The following is a 22590-nucleotide window of genomic DNA, read 5'->3' on the forward strand; positions in this document are numbered from 1 at the left end:
TCTGATTTTTCAGACACATAAAACTACAACAACTCTGCGTCAGAGCAGTTTGTGGAATGTAATCAACAGGTTTAGTGTACATGGACAGGAAATGAGTCAAAGACGGAAAATTCATGTTAATCCCACACAAGATGAAATGTTGTAAAAAAGCAGTATAGAAAATGGATGGATGGATGGAATATTTCACACAACTGATTTTAATCAACATATAGATGAATGTCTATACATTCTACAGATTATGAATGTACTGTTGTGATACTGCGAGTTTCATCGTTGCGATAACAAGGAAGTTATTCATTCAAATACGTTCAAACAGTTTCTGATGTTTTTGTCATTTTTAACAGTGTTTGAAGTGTGTGTCTCAAACACTCCACACTGACTAATCCACTTAGTGAAACAATCCATCACTCATATGCCTGAGCTGCAGAGGAAAATAAACAAAATCAAATGCTCAGAGGTGTCCACTGGGCTTTCAGATGCACTCTTTAAAAATTCATTCATCCACTGTAGGTTTTGCATGGGCTTCAGTTGGTCATGTGATGATTATCTTTTGTTTCATCTTTCTGTTTTCTTTTGCTTGCCAAGTGCATCGACACAATAAAACGGAATCATTCATGTTATAACATAAAGACAATGCACCTATAAGCCTTCTTCCTGTTTCCAAAGAAGCGATACTGACTGATCGCTGACTGTTTAAAGGTCACTTACTTTAGCACTGAATGTCTTATGGCTCACTGTGGTTAGCTAATGCCAGCTTTTCCAGTCATTGGTATTTGTGAAAGAGCTCTGGTAACATGTTTCTGCTGAAAGAGAATAATATCTGCTGATTAACTTTTTTACTAATGCATTAAATCAGGCTTCTGTACTGGCCGTTTGTCCACGGTGGGATACAAGCACAAATTTTGTTGGAAACAAAACATCGCTTTTTCCTCATTAAATTATCCTTGATGAAGTCACTTGCAGAGACATCAGTCTGAATCTTCTTTCTGATTCTGATTGATTTTTGAACACATCAGTAAATAAATTTAGACAAAACAGAGATGACTTGACAGCACTGAGGATAAGTGGAGGGAAAAGTTTGTAACGTTAATATACTAAACTTTAAAGCCCCCAACTCAAGTGGAACAAATAACAAGGGTTTGTCTGCAGTTGTATGTTCCTCCTAAGATTGTCTCAAAGGTTATGTAACCACCGATGACATAGCAAAATGGTTTTTAAGGGAGCTGTCTTTACCTATTTAGCCTGAGATGGTCAAACCCATTAGATGGTTCACAATAACAACATGAGGAAAAAATGATGACGTTGTGGGTTGCTTATTATGTTCTCTGAATGAGAATGTACTCTTGTGTTCTGTTTTTGGGACAATAGGAGTCCATCAGAGAGGAGAAAAAAAATCTCTTTGAAAGGGATGTTGATAACTCAGATTCATTTCAAAGTCATGGTGACCTGGTCAAGGTTAAGTGATCAGTGATGTTGTCAAAATGCCAGAGTTTGAGAAAAATCATCTGAAGTACACTTAAGACTCAAAAGCCACATGAACGGTTGGTTGATCCTGCAGACGATAAAGTAATTAAAAGTATGTCAAATAAAATTAAGCACATGAATGGTGCAGTCATTGTATTGCATCAGTCTGGTAAATGAGGGTTCACATTAAATGTATTGTGAGGTAAAAGCGTGTCTTCGTCTGAAGGATCAGAATCAGAATCAGAATTCCTTTATTAATCCCTGGAGGGAAATTCTTGTACAATACAAGAACGATACAACTTATTTAAAAACATCACATGCCTTTTTTTGTTTAATTGTATGGGAATGCCTTCTGAGAATATTTTTAATAGGCTTTATTTGATAAAGCTTCTTGGCATTTGGATTTGGGCAGGTCACTGTGTAAAGTCCACGGTCGAACCTATTGAGAGAGAGTATAAATAGGCTATGATAAAATCTGTCAGATATGTGTGGCATTTCTTTGTTATACCACTGTGGAATATTGATATTTCTACTCTACAAGCATTCAGGTTTCAGTATTAGTTCAAGGTGACGTCATTCTTTTTGGTATTTTTAGCCTGCTGGGGGCGTGTCTGTCAGTATGGAAATATTTCTTTGTTCCAGACTGACATATGGCACAAACTGTTGGACTGATCAAAGATGGATCTTTGTGACGTCTGGTACAAATGGCAGAGGAGGAAGTACTCTAATCCTTTACTTCAGTAAAAGTACTTACACTTTACTAGATACTTATACTGGCACTAGAAGTAAAAGTCATGCATTAAAAACCTTGCAGTGTATAAGTATTATGAACAAAGTATACATATTTACAGTCAATCGGAAAAGATTTTTTGATTGATTATTTAGCTTAAGGAAAAGAATTTTCTCAACATTTGACTTTGTCATAAACATCCAAAGTCAATACAATTGGAGATACTTTAGAAGGTCTGAGAGGTTTGTCTGTTTGTTCCTTAAATGTGTAAATCAACCAGTGAATAATGATGGATTCCTTTGGACTTTGCTGGAGTGAGGCTGAAATAACACTGAAATGATGTTTGTGTTAACAGCACATAGAGCTGATGTTTTATGCAGCTGTTGTCATTAAACTGCTGGCTGTAACTGTAAAGTACAATATTTTCATATTTTCCTCAAAGATCTAGTACAATAGAAGTAAAAAGCTGCATAAAATCAAAATACTCAAAATACTCAATTATCAGAATCAGAATTCCTTTATAGTACAAGTACTTCCAGCAGTACTTTAGTGGGGTAAATGTTACGTTAAACCACTGTGTTCAGACTTTGGTGATCCCTTAACGTTTCCAGATTTCAGCTTGATAATGCTAATGATGCTAATTAGCAAACAGCCCACTAACACCAAACTAACATACATCAAACATGTTCTGATGTTGTTGTGAACATGTTAGCATATTGACTCTAGCCTTTAGCTAAAAAACAAACAAACAAAAAAACAAACAAAAAACCCCTCTAAATTGACAGTTACCAGCGTTAGCATAGCTGCAGAGCATTGTGATAGTATGAGTAAGTCTCTTAGCATTTTTTGTTTAGCTTTGATACCACACAACATCCCTGTGAATTTGTTTGTCATGTAAAAATAAGGCCATATTGATGTTGTTCCTTGAACATGACTCATTCTTTATTGAGTCTTCGTGTAAACAACCAGCTAAATATAGATTTAGGTTATTGTGCCGCACTTCTGCACTGGTCACGGCGGGTTTATGGCTAAGGCACTGGGCCATGGGTGTGCAGTAATGATGAGTGACAGGACAGCCGGCCAATCAGAGGAGGGGCTAAAGCTTTTAATGCTGTCCGGGGCTGCAGCTCTCAGTATGAGCCACCTGTAGCAGGCAGCACCGCAGCGACTACACCCTGGAGGTACGACAGTCGATACAGCACCGTTACATCCACCGTGAACACCGCCTACACCCAGGGCTTCATCCCCGGCTGGTGCAGACGATCCTCTTCTTTTTTTCTTTTTTGTTTTTGTTTTTTGTTTTTGTTTTTGTTTGTTTGTTTGTTTTCACAAAGTCACACCGAAGGTTTGAAAGATGTTTCTCCGTCATCTTACTGTGGTGTTTCTGCTGGGCGCTGCTGTCAAAGGTGAGTCAACTTTTCCACTCTTAATTGAACTGCGGTGTGTTTTTCACAGTGTATTTCATATACTTTTACATGTTACTTGTACCAGTTTAAGTGTGATCTACACAGATTTAATCCCCATGTGGATACTGTATGATGTAGTATATCACTTAAGCTGAAGTATCAAAAGTTTTGCTGGTGCAGAAAAAATGGCTCCTGTGAGTATTATACTATTAATGTTTTAATGTTAATGAATTATTAATGTGCTACTGATGCTTTAAAGTTGTAGATCATTGAGGTGTAGCTGATATTAACTACTATTTGTAATTATTTAATGTGGAGTCTGGCTATTCTACTGCATCTCTCGTCGACGTGTCATGTTTTGTACATGTACAAAATACTTTTTTTACTTTTTTAATTTTTTTCCAATCTTTTTAAGTATTAGGGCACATCTTGAGTAGGGTGGGGCTTTTTCTAATATAGGAATTAATATGTCAAAATACCTCAGTAGCAAAAATCTCCCTCTGCCATATAGTATGTATGTATGTATGGGCTGAATGCATTTTTACTATATTAATGATAGAAAATCACATATTGGTAGATTATAAGTTATTATGTATGACAACAATCCAAGTCATTATAGATAAATTGACACAAAGTGATGGTTGTGACAGCTTCAAAGTTTTTTGTTTTGGTTTATTAGGATTAGAACATTAACATGTAGTCCTGGATGTATTATCATCCTTCACAGAATCCTACAACCTGCCTGGCATCAACATATACGGGAAAATAAGAACTAAAGACACAGAAAGTAGAATCGTATGAACAAATAATTTAGCTTGAGATTAAAAGTGTCCAAGACACACAAACAAAGACATGGTTGTATATTAATAAGTAGATAAAACATGAGAACAAACCCACTTTGTGTGAGGAAATATTGTCCAGCAGCCGTTGCTTTTCCTTAGTTAGGAGGTTGGCTCATTTACACACGTTTTTGAATCCATCTTTTCTCCTTCTTAGTTTCTCTTCTTTTTCGACACGTTCATGGGGTTTTCCCCAGATAGTCTTAAACCCCGACTCGACGCTGCTCCTTCGCTGTGACTCAGAGATGAGAGCGTGAAGCCTTCGCTCGCACAGCAGCCGGCCCCCTGAAGCGCAACACACTCCACACACACAAAGTTTACTCTGTGTGTGCACAAGCCGACCCCCTCGACAGCGTGGTGAAGCTGCCCCGAGGAATCTCGATGAGCTCTCCACTGTACGGACTGGCTAAACTCTAAATCCATTGGTCACCCTTTGTACTAATTTGTGCGGCTCTGAAATGCATCTCTGTGATTCAGGTTCCCATATGAAGGCAGACAGTCAGTCATGGTCGGTCATGTGCCGGAGCCTTGCTGCAAGCCTGCAGGCTGCTTCTGGGACTCCCATCCTGTCATGTGTTCATTAGAGTATAGAAGCACAGGAGTCGGAGGCAGCTACAGGAAGACTGGGAGGTGATAGCGGCTCCAGTTTGGGGCATGACTGAGTGTGTCTGAAGGAGCAGTAAAGAGGTTCAGATGAAAAGACCTCCTGAGGGTCGTGGTCCTCCTCCTCCTCTGAGTCTGGCGCCACATTTTCTTGTGCCCTCTATAAGAAATCTTGCAGGGAGAGGAGGACATGTTAACATGTTAAATGCCCGCCTCTCGTCTCTCTTCTCTCTGCTGCTGCTGTTTCCTCTCTCGGGCCACATGTGGTTTATCACATCTCCTCCACATGTGTCATGTTTTGCTGGCTGGTCACCATTAGATCATTATAAGAGCACGCGAGGTCCGCTGAGGAGTTAATGGACGCTTGGAGGAATGTGATATGACTCATGCAAGCATACAACCAACCATTATTTTTATTACTGTGAAATTCAGGATTAATCAGTCAGCCAATGCAAATGATCACAAATCCGAGAGGCAGGCGATTAATAGTAGCTGATAAATCCTGTTGGTCGACTGATTAATTGAACCTAAAGAACACAGGTGAGCCGGTGTTGTTTGCATAAGCCTTAGTTCCTCCTTGTCCACGTTTATTATTATTTCATCTCCCTCGTTGGACGCACTCTCGCCTGCTGGAGCTGTCTTTTAGGTCCACTTGTCAAACACACTTGTTGCTTTTGTTTTTTTTTTTTTTCCTTCCTGTGTCACTGCGTCCCTGCTGCATCCTGTTGGATTAGACCTGCTCCAGGGCAGTAAATCTCACTCTGTAATTGGAAAGCATGTGCTGGCGGAGCTTTAATTGGATATGATATGTGCAGAGGCCCTGCGAGTGAGCCCGGCTCCAGGGAGCCATCTGTTCTCTCAGTTACAGTAAAGGAGCTCTGTTTGCTCAGATGCAGACAACTCATTTCTGCCTGCCTCCTCCGGCAGGGCGACACAGTCAGCTGGAATAAACAGAGACTTAGAGGACATATCAGATCAGCTTTTTTGTCTGGTGTGTTACTCGGCGCATCCACGTTCAAGCGAGGCCGAGTCGAAATGAAGTTTGTGTGAAAGTCCTGAAGAGAAGAGAGCAAAGTCTGAGCTGAATTTTGTTTTTAATTATACACGCCATCGTTCTCCATTACAGGTGTTAACAGTTTGATACAGAAAGTTCGAGAAAGTGTTTAATTGGTACACTTGAAATTGATTGATATCAGAGAAAAAAAAAATATGGCGCAAAATAATTAAAACAAAAATGTTACATATGTCTGGATGTTTACTTGGGTTTGAGTGGAGCAGTCGTTTCAGGGAAATTCTGCTGTAAAACCGCTCAACAGCTAACTCAACACAGCTAACTTACGGTGAACTCTCACTGAAATAACACAACTTTGTGTCTGCTTCCTCTATAAATAGTTCCAAATTACGTAGGAAGCTTTCTAGAAAACTGTTCAGAAATTACACACTCATAAAAAATGTTTCCAGAAGACAATGATACTCGTTAAAACACAAAAAGAGGCGGAAAATGCCAAAGAAATCGGTAAATTAAAGATTAACATGTAACGTGCAGGATTCAGCTTGTTCCCGCCGGGTGAACCTGAGTAGTTTCATTACCAATTAATCAGCCGAAGATTTTCTTGATTTATTGATTGATTGATCTGTATGAAATAGAGTAGAGTCATCCAGTGTTTTTATTCTGTCCAAAACCTAAGTATAAATTCAATTTACTAACCACACAAGACAACAAATACTTTAGAAAGTGGAACTTTTATGGAGTTAATTTACTGATTTATGTCTAATGCTGTCAGCCATAACTGAGCCTATCTATCTATATTAAAGAAACACACATTTTGACAACTGGGTGACATATGCTGAGCCCGTCACCTCCAGCGTATGAATCCTCAGATGTCCTCTGATCAGGACTGTTGACATGAGACACTCAGCAGGATGACAGACTGTTAGTGAAAATAAAAGCTTCCTCTCAGTCATGTGGGGTCGTCCCGGTGACCCGGCGTCGGCTCTGTGGCTTTGAAGTGGCGGCCCCCTGGCCTGGTTTTTCCCTCAGCGGGGAATGCTGAAGGAAACTGACCTGTGTGTGTATCTGCTGACGTACCGCGAGGTTTTGAAAAGCGGGGATGGGCACCTTTAAATGCCAGGAGGTCGTAAAGCAGTAAGAAATATTTGCTCTCATTAGCTGGCGAAGGGACCCAAAATGTGACCAGCAATTAGCTGTGAGGTGCAGTCGGACACGCCTCCAGCATTTCTGTCTTCAATCAGCTCGTTTCAGATGTCATACTGCATGATTCCTCAAACACACACACACACACACACACACACACACACACACACACACTATGGGTCAGCTCTCCACATGACTCCTCAGTCTCCTGATGAGATGCTGCCTTTTGGCCTCAGGCTCTTCCTGACTGCTGGGTCAAAACTTGTCAGGTCATCTGCTGCAATGGGTGCGTTCCTTAAATCATATCCGTCCATCTCGCAGTGCCATAAAGAACTATTTCAAAAACATGCTTTCCCCTGACTCTGATAATAAACTGCAAATATTTCGTAGCAACATTGAGAAAAGGAGGGAGTGTTTGTCAGCAGCTCTCTGGGATGCTCAGGATTCCTTCTGGGTTGTAATTAATACAGACAAGCGGTTATTCTCCAGGGGTGGTGCTGTGGACAGGAAGCTGAGGACGTGTGCTGGTGTAACTGGATCCGACAGTCAGTTCACGAGCAGGTACTTCACAGGAGTGCTATTGTGTCGCATGCAGTGCAGCAGTGAAACACAAGCTCCGTCCCTGCCTCTCTGTTTCTGCTACTGTTAGTGATTTGAAGTGAGGCGAAGCTTTGACAGCTGGAAGCAGACGTCTCCTTGGCAACAGATAGGCTCCCACACTGGGCTTGTTTGACTTCTTCTGTCGAGAAAGAAAAAACAGAGGTGGAGAGGCGTGGCGGCTTTCAAGTGGCGTCAGTGCAGTGATAGTTTGTCAAACCGAGCAGCAGGCAGTTATTACTGGCTGGTGGAAAAGGACTCGGAGGGTAAAGCCGGACCTTTTCGTCCACATCCTCCTGTGTGTGTGCTTGCAGACCGACCTTAGCCCCACTTGTCACCCTGCCTGACCCAGTCATCCCTTTTGTGTCTGCAGGAGATTATCCGGCTGTGGGTTAAATCCTCAGAGACAAGGCTCCCTGTGCGACGCGCAAGGCAGAATGTGCTCTTAATTACCCCACTGTTTAATGTGTAGCAGGCTAACTGCCTGTTTACATTGTCTCACATGGGCTTCATAGACCTTTCCAGTATGTGTAACGTCACCATCACGTGAGATGTAGAAAAGTGACAAGCACACTTGTCAAAGTTACACAAACAAAGATGACAGGCTACAGATTGCAAAGCCCCCTGAGACGCCGTGATATATAAATAAAGCTGACTTGACATGGACTGTAGTGAAGTCTTCATTCTTTGGCTGGGCCATCATAGATGGTCTGTGAAACATTTTCACGTAAATGGAAATAGAGAAGAAGCACTGGGCTTTTCATGACTGTGAAAATAACGGTGGAAGAAGAACCAGTGTGTTTGTGATTGTTTGTGTTCAGCTCACAGTTTCCCTTTTGTCCATCACTTCCCTGTGTCTGTAAATGGACAGCGTGTTTATGACGAGACTTCACGCTTTTCTCGGTATCTTTATCTGGGTTATTTATGACATGTTTATGCATACGAGAAGTAACCAGGAAAACTCACAGCGTCATTCCATGAGCAACATCAGACCATAATCACTGAATGTGAAGGCCACGTAGTAAAAACTGAACAAGGGCAGTTGCAACGTGAATTTACTGTAAATGACTGTGATTCTTATCAAAGCTTCTTATCACAATAATGTTGAGAACTTTAGAAATGTCTGACTGTGTAAAGAATAATTCCTCCAAACAATAGCTTTCTCTTTGTGCTCTGATGGTAGTAGGTGATAAAACTGACAGCAGTTTACAGATTAGGACTCTACGGGGATAATTAAATACACCACTGGTTTTTATAACTCATTATTGCCAAGACTTTTATCTGATGTTCAAATGGCTTTATTGCCTCAGATATTAAATCTAGCGTTAACTGAGTTCAAGGACCAGTGCGACACCTTTTTTGTTGTTGTTGTTGTTGTTATTATTGTTGTGGTTGTTGTTGTTGTTGTCTTTGTTTGTGGATGCCACTTGAAGTTATTGAGACAATAGTGAGTTGCATAAACTGACTTATAAAGTTACAAAGCACAGCCCCAAATATCTAAAACTATGACACAAACAAACTCATTTAACGGTTGGATTTATGATCTTGTAAACATGGCAATTCCTGCCACGTGCAATGATATGTTTAGCTGAAGAAATTCCCCATAAAACGTGTCAAGATCAATTACTGTTCTAGATCTTGAGTGATTTTGTTGACATGCTGAGATAGTAATAAAGATGATGAATAATTAATGAAGGTACAGTGACTGTGCCACATGTGTAAGACACAAGCAAAACATCAGCAGGCCAGTTAACATTTCGGCAAACTGAGGTGAAAGAAGCTAAACTTAGCTAAACTTAGCTAAACTCAGCATAAATAAAATGAATGTTTAGACTTTGCCTTGTGTTGCAGAGAAAGCCTATTTAACCAATGCATATTATTTCATTAAGAAGTGGGCTTTGTGGCTTCCTCTTATTTGGCGTGAGATGTGTTTGAGCTGCATGGGAGCATGAGACTGACCGTGAAAACAACAATCTACTGAGCTAAGTGCTAACATCACCATGCTGACATGCAACAAATGACGGTGCTAACATGTTAAGTAGCTATTAACATGCTCACTGTTTTAGTGTGTTAGCATGCTAACATTTGCTAGCAGTAAACACCAGTGCAGCTGAAGATGATGGGTACGCCATTAGATTTGCAGGTATTTGACAAATTAAAATTTTGACCTGATTGTACACAGTGAAGATTCAGTGAGTCACCAAAGCGATTACAATTCATCAGCGACACAACAATAGATTATCAGTACCAAATACTTGAGTATATCAGTACAGCACACTAACTTTTGCTTATTAAAAAATACAGCTGATACTGGGGCCAGAAAATGTAATAATGAGTGCTGATAACTGAGTTCCAATTTCTCCTCAATAAAAATTATAATGTATTCATTAAATAAGCTTCCCCGCGGTAGCTACAACTTCTTTTCTCTCTGATGTCCTCAACACTGACCTTGTCAAGTATTTCTGATGTCTCAAGTGTTCAAGCATTGATCAATCCTGATTAGTTTTAGTGTGTCATTAGTGGTGACACAAAGAGATTGGCTCGCAGGAAACTTTCCATTCTGACAAGGAGACCTATGAGGAGACAAAAGGTGTTGATAAGAAAGTGGTTTCTCCATACAGAACACACAGAGCCGATAAGGCTGTTTGACAGGAGAGTTATGACACCATCAGAGTTAATATTAGTCTTTCACCTTTTAAAAACTGCTTGCGTGTTGATTGTTAATGTGTGTTAAGAACACACTTCCTGCTGCTTTCATCTCACAGATCTACCTGCTGGCTCTGACACTGGCATAGCACCCAGCTAATATAGCGGTCAAGTCACACACACCTGACTTATCTACAAAATGGAGAGTACACTGAAACTGGCCGCGCAGTTTCTGTAAAGCAGAAGGAATCTGAAAAATGAACGTGATGATTTTTGATACCAGCAGATACAACTTTCAGCCTTGAGATACCTTTATAGAATCTAAGGTATGCAGGAATGAAGCGTGCGGTGAAATGCTTAACCTTGACCTCAGTCATTCTGTGAAACACACACACACACACACACACACACACACAGAAGTCCTTGTAAATGTAACACACAGGGAATGTAACAGGGCTAATCATGAAAGGGTCGACTGGATCTGATTTAAGAGGTTTTTTCATTAATCTTGATCTCTGGTCATCCTGTGAGATTAGTCCAGTGCCCTTATGTCTTAATCTGGGTGAGACTGTCACAAAATCGATACTTGTGGGTTTTACAGCAATGATCTCACATCATGCTGCTTCTCATGTAGATCAAGCCCTTGCTCATTCTGCCACTCCTTTACTTTATGACCACTAAAAATGTGACACGAGGCTATAAACGTCTATCCCGTCTTTTGTCACTTCCTTATCCATCATCATTGGTTGCTTAATGTCTTCTTCCAGTACCCTAATGCATACTTTTTAAGGTGGGTACGGGTGTGTGTGCAGCTTGTAAAGTCTGCTGTCATAGGGTGTGTGGAGCCTGTGGTTTTTCTTCTGTAAATTAATTTATCAAGTGATAAAGACGTTAGGTCATAGATTGGTTTGTACATGAAGAAAATAATCAAATGACCCTCAGGATCTGATATTACTCCTGGTTTTCTTGTCACTTCCTTGTGCTTTGGAGATAACTTACTGGAGAAAGATGTTTGAGTAAGGTGTCCACCCATCTGGCCCTCAGTACTACGTTTGCTTTCTAGCTGCTGAAAAGGGACGTTGAATGTAATCGCTTAATGCATACAGATGAGGAGCTGAGGTAAACAGACTCAGCCATTATGACAGACCTCCTACTGTTTGTACTGCCCATCGAGCTGCCCTCTGGCTTCCTCCGATCCCCCCATAAACACAAAGCCAAGAGTGGGAGTGGACTAAATGAGAACACGCGTCACAACAGCACACTGAACAAATGGAAGGCGGCTCTTTCATTTAAGATGTCCCAATGAAGTTGTGACTGGCACAATTCGGCGTTGTAAACAGTCGTCATTTCTAGTAACTCTTATCTGCTGAGTCACAGCTTCTGTCCACTTCACACTCACTCAAGCCTTAAATGTTTATTTAGTGCATGACTTTGTCGCCCTCTGAGGGTTCTTGGAATAACACATAAGCAGAAATCAAGTAATGCGCAATACAAGGTTACATTGTCCTTTCTAAGTCTGACAATAAAGTTGGTTCTAATTTAAAAAATTGTCATCTTGATATGCAAAGGCTAACAGAAGCAACATCTTGCCTGATAATGGAAATAAATCATTTTTTGTCTAATCATTTCCTGTGATTGTGGTGGACGTTGTACAGGACCTTATGTTTTATGTGGGTGTCTGTTTCCTGTACACAGTAGATGATCTAATTAATTGAGCACTGAGTTGATATTCGTAGCTCTGTCAATGTGAGCATGTGATTACAAGTGCATTAACATGCATAACAAATGTTTGCTAATTAAGACATTATTTCCCCTCAGCAACTAGCATGCATAATTAAGCTGGCAAGCTGCGATATATTAACAATCAAGTGACTTCTTCTATGTGAAAGGTTTCACTTGATGTGATGAACCAACATTGTTGATGAAAGCCTTTTCACTGTTTCCAGTGAAAAGGCTGTGATAAAACATCTGTACGCTACCTGCCCGAAATCAAACAGCAGACAAAGTCAGCAACATAGCTGGTGACCACAGGGGCATGTTTAGTAGCTAAAGAGCCAAAAACAGGGGAAATGAAGATTGAATTGAACTGTATCTAAAACATAGGTGTAGGACACAAATATGGCTTCAAATGAGTGCTGATGTGGCTTTGTACACTGGGTTTGTAAATGGGCATAGCTTTTTTGGCATTTTAATGAGAAACTATCTGTGGTCATTTCCTTTTATCAGCGTATTTATCTGGACATTCATCTGGTGTGTTTTGCTCCCTACCATGGTGTCTTTTATGATACTACCAGGAGACAAAGTCAGAATCTTTCAAAACTGACATATATCTAACATAAATTATTCTTGGTGGTTTACATAACCGGTTTAGACTCCCTTATATTTTAGTTGATGTGCCCTGCAGAAAAGGGTGACAAGCTGAATATTTCTTCTTTGTTTTGACTGTAGGAATGGCAGAGACAACTGAAGGCTCAAATTCAAGCAGCAACCTGACAACCAGGACCACTACAGAAGTCATCAGTACTGTTACTGGTAGCAGTAACTTCACCACCACTGGCAGACCAACTGAACTTCTATCAACTTCAACCAGTGGTACATCGCTGCCCACTACAAGTACACTGATCACACACACAACCAACGGCACAACTACAAGTACACTGATCACACACACGACTAATGGCACGACTGCAACTACACCCCCCACCCACATAACCAATGGCACGACTGCAACTACACCCACCACCCACATAACCAATGGCACGACTGCAACTACACCCACCACCCACATAACCAATGGCACGACTACAAGTACACCGATCACACACACGACCAATGGCACGACTGCAACTACACCCACCAGCCACATAACCAATGGCACGACTCCAAGTACACCGATCACACACACGACCAATGGCACGACTGCAATCACACCCACCACCCACATAACCAATGGCACGACTGCAATCACACCCACCACCCACATAACCAATGGCACGACTGCAGTCACACCCACCACCCACATAACCAATGACACGACTGCAGTTACATCCACCACCCACATGAACAATGGCACAATTGCAACTACACCCACCACCCACATAACCAATGGCACGACTACAAGTACACCGATCACACACACAACCAATGGCACGACTACAATCACACCCACCACCCACATAACCAACGGCACGACTACAGGTACACCAATCACACACACAACCAATGGCACTACTGCAATCACACCCACCACCCACATAACCAATGACGCGACTGCAGTTACATCCACCACCCACATAACCAACGGCACAACTACAGGTACACTGATCACACACACGACCAATGGCACGACTACAATCACACCCACCACCCACATAACCAACGGCACGACTACAGGTACACCAATCACACACACAACCAATGGCACTACTGCAATCACACCCACCACCCACATAACCAATGGCACGACTGCAGTTACATCCACCACCCACATAACCAATGGCACGACTGCAATCACACCCACCAGCCACATAACCAACGGCACGACTACAGGTGCACCAATCACACACACAACCAATGGCACTACTGCAATCACACCCACCACCCACATAACCAATGGCACGACTGCAGTTACATCCACCACCCACATAACCAATGGCACGACTGCAATCACACCCACCACCCACATAACCAATGGCACGACTGCAATTACACCCACCACCCACATGACCAATGGCACGACTACAAGTACACCGATCACACACACGACCAATGGCACGACTGCAGTCACACCCACCACCCACATAACCAATGGCACGACTGCAGTTACACCCAACACCCACATAACCAATGGCACGACTGCAATCACACCCACCAGCCACATAACCAACGGCACGACTGCAAGTACACCAATCACACACACAAGCAACGGCACAACTACAGGTACACCAATCACACACACGACCAATGGCACGACTGTAATCACACCGACCACCCACATAACCAATGGCACGACTGTAAGTACACCAATCACACACACGACCAATGGCACGACTGCAGTCACACCCACCACCCACATAACCAATGGCACCACTGCAATCACACCCACCACCCACATAACCAATGGCACGACTGTAAGTACACCAATCACACACACGACCAATGGCACGACTGCAGTCACACCCACCACCCACATAACCAATGGCACCACTGCAATCACACCCACCACCCACATAACCAATGGCACGACTACAAGTACACCGATCACACACACGACCAATGGCACGACTGCAGTCACACCCACCACCCACATAACCAATGACACGACTGCAGTTACATCCACCACCCACATAACCAACGGCACAACTGTAGTTACACCCACCACCCAAGTAACCAATGGCACCACTGCAATCACACCCACCACCCACATAACCAATGGCACGACTACAAGTACACCGATCACACACACGACCAATGGCATGACTGCAGTCACACCCACCACCCACATAACCAATGGCACCACTGCAATCACACCCACCACCCACATAACCAACAGCACAACTGTAGTTACACCCACCACCCAAGTAACCAATGGCACGACTACAAGTACACCGATCACACACACGACCAATGGCACGACTGCAGTCACACCCACCACCCACATAACCAATGGCACGACTGCAATCACACCCACCACCCACATAACCAACGGCACGACTGCAAGTACACCGATCACACACACAAGCAACGGCACAACTACAGGTACACCAATCACACACACGACCAATGGCACGACTGCAATCACACCCACCACCCACATAACCAATGGCACGACTGCAATCACACCCACCACCCACATAACCAACGGCACAACTGTAGTTACACCCACCACCCAAGTAACCAATGGCACGACTGCAATTACACCCACCACCCACATAACCAACGGCACAACTGTAGTTACACCCACCACCCAAGTAACCAATGGCACGACTGCAATTACACCCACCACCCACATAACCAACGGCACAACTGTAGTTACACCCACCACCCAAGTAACCAATGGCACAAATACAGGTACAACCACCACACATACAACCAACGCCACAACAAGTACAAGTGCAGTAACTCCAGTTCAAACTACAACTACACTAACACATTCTACTAACACCTCGCCGGAGACTCCTGCATCATCCACCATCACCACAAACACAACACTCACAACTGGACCCCAACCCTCTTCACCTACCTCAGTCTCCACCTCCAGCTCTCTCCCTTCAAACACCTCCCCAGGCAGTAGCACCGCTACCCCAAATGGAAATACCACCACCCTTAGTCCCTCAACAACAACCTCACGAGGTAGGACTAACAGCATGATGAGTGTTGATGTGTGTTCTAACAAAATAACATACTGTAATGTACAAATGAGAAGAAATTCAAAGAGGAGAGAGTTAAAGCTGCACTAGGTATTTTTGCAAGCGGGATTCTAAAATGCAGATCTGTTTGAAGTTTTTTGGAGCAAGTCCAAGTCAGATCACAATTACGTGAATTAATCGAAAAAAGATGTTATGTTGTGGAAAAAATGTCTGCAGTAATGCAAATCATACACGATTTGTAATTAGGACCACCACTGTGGACCTTTTAAGATTTCACCCCATAGAATAAGTTAATGTTAGGAAAGTGCAAACAAAAAGAAAACCACCCTGAAACAGTTGGTGAATGTGCAGCTTTCCTTACAGTCGAATAAGTTTTTGGCCTCGTGCAGCTTTAAACAGGAAAACTTGCTGTATGCAAACAGTCTGTGTTCCTTATTTACATGTGGACTGACTTTTATATGTGTTTTGATATTTCAGTAACTGGCCACACTGTTGAAAGCACCACCTTGACTCATTCAACCGAACTAGTTACTGGCGGTGCAACACCGTCATCCACCATCACTCCACCCTCCATCACCACTGTCAGCCCTGCTACCACTGTCACCGTGAGCACCACAGCAGCCCCATCCATCCCAGTCATAGGTTTGTGCCTTCATCCAGATGTGTGGTTGCCCATGAGGCCATTGGGGGGAGAGATTAAAATAAGTAAATGGGTCATAATTAAATCTTGCTTAAAAGATGACCCACACTGCAAATCAAAAACAGCGCTAAAAGAGAAGGAATATTGGATTTACATGAACATAAAAGAGATAATGTGTCAGTGCTGAGTTCAGATCTTGTTTCTGCTGCCCACAGGTGGCCAAAAGCCTCAGTTATTACAGGTTTAACAAAATCAGTTCACAGGGGAACAAAAAAACATGCTTTTCAATGCATTATTTATCTTCCATCTCTCGTCAGTGTGTCCCACTGTCCCGTGTCCACCTGAAAGTGTCTGTCTTAATGGAACTTGCCAGTGTCTCTCTGGTAACGTCCTGGTGAATGGCCGCTGTCAGCCCGGTAAGAACATAACTTAACTGACCAGCAGAGAAGTCATAACAGGGTGGGAATGAGACTCTCGCTTTATGTGCTCCTCTCCGCCTTTTCACCCAGCCCAAGTGTTCTCAGGCCAGCTTCATCTCCTCTCCTTGGTATATCAAAACGAAATGAGCAACAGGTCCTCACCAGTATTCCAGAGAACAGCGGCTCAAATCACAGCAACGGTAGGCTGAGCGCTCACAAAGCATGTCTAATATTTAAAACAAATGCTGTCTCTCAGTCATTAAAACACATGTTTATTCTGTTTTATAGCTCAAAGAGGTCCTCCAAAATCAGCCAGGGTATAGACGGTCTGATGTTGTGCAACTTGAGTGAGTATTTTCTCCCTTTCCTTCTGCAAAAAGATATGCTTCATGTTACAAAACAGATTAAAAAAAAAAAAAAAACTTTTTTTGGTGCTTCTCTCTAACTCTCTAGACCGGGAAGTGTGCGAGCAACTGTAAACAACATCTTTGAAAACACCAACGCTACTCAAGAGTCTATTGATCAGTCCATTCAGGAGGCGATAGCCAGGTCATCTGGCACAGATGGATTGCTGGCTAATGCTACATTTACAGGTTAGTTCTACTGCTTGTATTCTCCCCAGGTCTTTGATTTTAGAAAACCCAACATGAATGAGCCACAAGTTTTAATTATTTTAAAGGATGTTTTATATCCTGTCTGTCTTAGGTACAAACCTGTGTGAGCAGGAGCCACTTCCCTGTGATTTGCTCACTACGACCTGTGCAAATACAGCCGGTCAGGCCAATTGTTTCTGTAAAACAGGCTACATCTCTGACGTGTACTCAAACACGAGCTGCAAAGGTAAAAACGACAATTGAATGTTCTTTATCATGGATTTATGCTGTGTCTTTTATGTTCAAAACTGTAAAATCTGTACAGTGTTCTGCTGCCACAGCATTATAAACTACTAAAGTCTTCTGTATTGAGTATAAGAGGCGATAACCCACAGCGTCTGAGACAAACTCAAGCTGAGTTTTCCCAGCTGATCAGCAGTTAAGAGAGAGGTAACAAAACCTTCTTACCCTCAGTGAAATGCTTGAGGGGGAGAAACAACAGGGAGCAAAACTCAGGGACAAGGTCAAGAGCTGGAGCCTTTTTCTCCATGCTGACCCCTGGCACCTACCTCATTTATCTCTCTTATTTATTTGTATTTAATGGGGTTGTTTCCCTGGAAACGTGGAAGAATCGCAGCCTTCTCTCCCTCTGGAGGGCTGTGACCAAGGAGATCAGCTATAGGAAGAGCCATTAAAGAATAAGACTTTCATACGAATGCTGCATACAGTCACTTTTCAAGGAAATAAAAACCCCCATAAAGTTCTATTGCGTATTTGTTTGTAAAAGTCATTGTGCTGCCTCCATATGAAGAGGCTTCATGACTGAGTCTGACACTGTAGCTTATGTCGTAATTTTTAACCTCCTTGTGAAAAATGTTGTTTTTGTGTTTAAATTATCGTGTTTCTCTTTGTAGCATGTCCAAGCGGGCAGAAGGCAGTGGGAAACACGTGCCAACCGTGAGTACACACAGTTTTAATGTTGTTAACAGGTTGGGTTTTGCATGTTGGGTGTGGGGGCGTATCCCTGTGTGTGTTGTACTTGATGTGAAGTTGGCTCCCCCAAGTGGACTCAGTGTTAAACTCCATTAACATGCAGCCCTTAAAATTCAGAAACAGCATCACTGTGCTTGACTGCTCTGTTTTGTGTTTCAGATGTCCATTTGGATATTCTGGCTTTAACTGCAATGATTGTGAGTAACAGCGCTGTTTTAAGAGCAAAAAAGGATGCAGTGGCAGTAGGAAAATCTAAATATGTCCATTAATGTGTGTGTTTACAGCATCTCTGCTGGCAGTGGTGGTCATCTCCTGCGTGCTGGGTGGAATCCTTCTCATCCTTGTCCTGGCTTTGCTCACATACTCCTGCTGGTGAGAGCTCATCTTTCCAACATTAATACAGACTATTTCTGCACTGGGTTTCATGACTCTGACAAAATCAGAAAAATGTGCCTGCCCACCTTACATTCGATATCGTCTGTACATCAGGAGGAGATGTTCGAGGAACAAGGCGGACTACAGCAGCAGTCCATACTCAGGTGACATGACTCAGCCCTGGCCCACTGGCATCACCCCCATCCCCCGTGCCAACACCAAGTGGGATGCATCTCCTCCCATTGAGATGGCCGAAGGTGGAAGCACTCGCGACCTGGTGAACAAAAATAATCAAATAAACGGATCGGTGAGTCATCATGTGTCTTCTCTGGTACTTACCGCTCATCCTCAGACTAACAGTCAGCCTTTCATAGTGTCGATCAACCACTAAATCAGCCTTTAGTTTGTTCGATGTTGCCCCACCATCTTGCATCTAGATTACATCTGATGATTAAGCCTGAACACAGCCAGTAAGCATGGATTTGGTCCTTTGGCAGGTGAAAAATACCTCTAGATCTAGGTTAAAATCTGCATAATTATGTCAGAAAGGGAGTTTTTTTAGGCTACATATAACTGTTGTTTCAACATATTTGCAGTGTATAGCGTCACGCTGAAGCACAATGATTTCCCAGCGTATGTGGCTTATGATTAACCTTGGACACTTGTATGTATGTAATCTGGCTCACAAATCAGCGAATCCATGCTCACTGGGCACACGATCATGTGTCCTTTCAGATACAGATTAGAAGATTCAATATGTTTGAACACCGATGTGTTGAACCCAATCATCCACAATGTAAATACAGTTCAAGCATGTAGCTGCCTCCCATGCACCCTGCTTTGCCTGACTCCCAGTGTGTTGCTTTAGGGGTTTCAGCTGAAACTGAAAGGATGGAAGAAGGTAAGGCATGGCTTTGCTTGTAGCTTCTGATTTTGCTTGATGCCAACTGCTGATTATTTAAAACTGACCATATTGAGAATTATGGCGGAGGGGTTTTTGGGTGATGGGAACCTTCATGAGAGACCTCTTCTTTGTTGTACTGTCATCCTCATGCCAAATCTAGTGAGTTCAGAGAAGCTCAGGTGAAGCTAGTTTGGGGCTAGCGATGTTTGGTTTTTGTCGCACATTGGTGACTGTGGTTACTTGTGTATGTGTGCCTGGTTTCTGTGGGGGTTTTTTTGTGCGAGTGTGTGAAGTCCCTACATCAGAAAGACACTAACACACCAATTGCCTCCACTGACATTTCAGTCGGGATCATACGATCTCAACCCGGATGGAATGAAGACGTTCAAAGGTAAAAATACCTCCCGCTACTCCTATCTGGTTCAAGGCCACGAGAACCCGTACTTCTTACCCGGAGACGAGAGCAGAACCTGAAAACCGTCAGGTCAGCTGGGGACAAAATCCACGCAGGAATGAGGGACATGGGATCAAAAAGAAGCCACTGATTTACGGACACGTTCAATGAGCAGGACAAGGTTTCTTTAACATGTCTGAACTTGCTTGGATTAAACCACAAAGGAAAAACAGCCACCAAAGAGACTGACTCATACGAGCGAGGACAATTTGAACGGAGGTTGTGTGCATCGTGTGTGCTCTTTGGAAAGAGCTCAGTGGTGCTGACTGTAACCAGTAGATGTCACTATGGCTCAGTATATTTCTACAGTTTTTTTTTTTTAAAAGGTACATTTGACTTGTTTATGCTTCACAGGAATCATCTTGTCGTATTTTAAAATGAAGCTTTTTACTCATGTTCATTGCACTAAAGTATTTGTTAAGATCACCAACAGTTTTCCTCTTGAATCAAAGTTAAATTGAATGTGGGCTTTCAGAGGCTGTCAGATTTCTTTCTTATGGTTGTGATTATTTAAAAAAAGAAAAAAAGAAATCTTGAGTACCGTAACTGAAGGGGCTGGATCCCTGGTTTGACTTAAAGGGACTTCATATTGTAGCTGTGCACTTTCTGTTTGTTAAAGCTGCACTTGGAAAACGTGCCTGTCTTAATGGTCTGTTTGACAAATAGGAAACACCCAAAGCTGGATGTGCCAATTATCACTTGTATACATTCTCTTTGAAAACTCTTATACGTATTTATCCCTGTGTGTCTGAGAGAGAGAGAGAGCACTGTTTTATAAGTGTGTAAAGGTTCTGTAAATAATTGAAGATTTTTCGGCAGAGAATGTTTGTGTATGTGAGTGCAATGGAAATAAATTAATTTAAACACAGCGGTCTTGTTTCTTGTTTCTTCATTGGCGCATGCAGTCACACACGAGCTCTTAAACGGCTTAACTGCCCCTTAATTTAAACGTTTGCGCGTTTGCAACGTTCACCACCTCTTTGTGTCACTCTTTGAACAACATTTATATGGAGGATAAAAGCAGAAGAAGCTTCAAAGATCCTTCACTGACTTATTACAGATGTGTCATTTAGTTCTGCCACACTAATATGGCCGACAGCCCTCTCAGCGGAGAAGCCTGGCGGAAAATTCATGGCAGAGTACATACTTAAACATTATGTTTACTTTGGCGTCCTGGAGTCTTTAACAGCTCACTAACACACTTAAAGCTGTTTTATCAGCCTGATACTGTCTGATACGTCTGATACTGTGCTGTGTGTGTGATTTATTGTTGACTGGCGTCCAAAATGCTAAATTAGTCTATCTGGATTTCTTTTAACAGTTTGTTTTTACAATCTGACAGGTGGTTTGAGCTCCTTGGTGTCTAACTGGCCTCAAACACAACTGATGTCATTATGTGGGTCAACATGCTGTACGTTATTTTTTGGGATGACATTTTAGCCAAAATATTTGTTCCTGTATAGTCTAAATAACATTTAAAACACGATAGAAGAAGAAAAGAAAATTACATTTAAAGGTTGATTCTTCTTCTGATTATTATTATTAATTTTGTTCATAAAACAGTGAGGTCAACTACGAGGAAGTAAAACTAATGCCAATGTTTAATTCACCTTTAATTCACATTTCTGAATTATTTTGTAATAAAATAGAAGCCATTGTCAAACTCAAAGTGTGTTTGAAAAGCTGCAAATGCAACATTTAATTTGCTATATTGCTTTTGCAAACACGACCACTCACATTTTAACTGAACAATAGTACTAGCACAGTTCATCATGTGAATCATCAGCAGAAGGCTTTTGGATCTAAATAAATGGCCACATGAATCACAGTGTTAATGAGATTATTCTTGGAAGCGGAGTTGAAGCTGCATTTTATCTATAAATCCTCCGTCTGCCTGCCTGCACTGCGACGCTTTGTCACACTGAGCGACGAGGTGTTTGAAGGCCTCAGAAGTTTTAAGTTTTATGTTGGTGTTTGTGTAAAACAGCGTACTGCTGTGGCTTTACATTGCAGGAGGCTGCTCCTCACAGGCTCTTAAAAGCTGGGATTTGTTTTGCCCAGAGGCTAAATCTGGCTTTGCCAGGCCTTAATCTTGGGCACTGGGTCACTGGAACACAGTGTGACTGGCATACAAGGGGGTACAAATGAGCTGCACATGTGGTTTGTTAATATTGGCATGTATGGAGTAAATGTCTATGTGTTAACTGTGTAGCTCTCTGATTTGCAGCTTAATGTAAAAGCTGCAGAGCTCACTCGTCAATATAACACAAATACTCACAGACAGAACACTTTGATTTGAGTTCATTCAGTAAAATCAGGCTCCAGCTGCAAAGTGTGAGCACTTCGGCATAAATTGGACTGGCCAAGGTTAGACGCTGTGTTGAAAATCATCACAGTTTTTTT

The 22590-nt window shown here is 42.2% G+C and overlaps 1 protein-coding gene across 3 annotated transcripts; it reads left to right on the forward strand.

Annotated features, from left to right (window-relative positions):
* Window positions 1-3335: 3335 nt before the first annotated feature.
* si:ch211-198m17.1 (mucin-2) lies at window positions 3336-21050 on the forward strand. Of its 3 annotated transcripts, XM_046416180.1 has the most exons (15): window positions 3506-3600; window positions 7687-7758; window positions 12889-15792; window positions 16287-16451; window positions 16767-16865; window positions 16959-17068; window positions 17157-17215; window positions 17322-17461; window positions 17574-17708; window positions 18376-18418; window positions 18614-18651; window positions 18739-18826; window positions 18944-19136; window positions 19698-19730; window positions 20079-21050. In XM_046416180.1, exons 3-15 carry the CDS (start codon window positions 12891-12893, stop codon window positions 20205-20207), a joined length of 4134 nt encoding a protein of 1377 aa, XP_046272136.1. In that variant the 5' UTR covers window positions 3506-3600; window positions 7687-7758; window positions 12889-12890; the 3' UTR covers window positions 20208-21050. The 3 variants fall into 3 exon arrangements, with proteins under 3 accessions (XP_046272134.1, XP_046272135.1, XP_046272136.1); XM_046416178.1 differs by lacking the exon at window positions 7687-7758 and having other exon boundaries at window positions 3336-3600; XM_046416179.1 differs by lacking the exons at window positions 7687-7758; window positions 19698-19730 and having other exon boundaries at window positions 3336-3600.
* The last annotated feature ends 1540 nt before the right edge of the window (window positions 21051-22590 follow it).

The sequence above is a fragment of the Scatophagus argus genome, chromosome 16 (assembly GCF_020382885.2).
Source record: "Scatophagus argus isolate fScaArg1 chromosome 16, fScaArg1.pri, whole genome shotgun sequence".
Lineage (NCBI taxonomy): Eukaryota > Metazoa > Chordata > Actinopteri > Scatophagidae > Scatophagus > Scatophagus argus.

Bases quoted from the DNA above. Each gene is read 5' to 3' on its own strand.
- si:ch211-198m17.1 (XM_046416178.1), top strand. From the start codon at position 3,549: ATGTTTCTCCGTCATCTTACTGTGGTGTTTCTGCTGGGCGCTGCTGTC. The intron at 17,069-17,156 runs GTAGGCTGAGCG...TCTGTTTTATAG, and splicing joins CGGCTCAAATCACAGCAACG to CTCAAAGAGGTCCTCCAAAA. The intron at 18,419-18,613 runs GTGAGTACACAC...TTTGTGTTTCAG, and splicing joins GTGGGAAACACGTGCCAACC to ATGTCCATTTGGATATTCTG.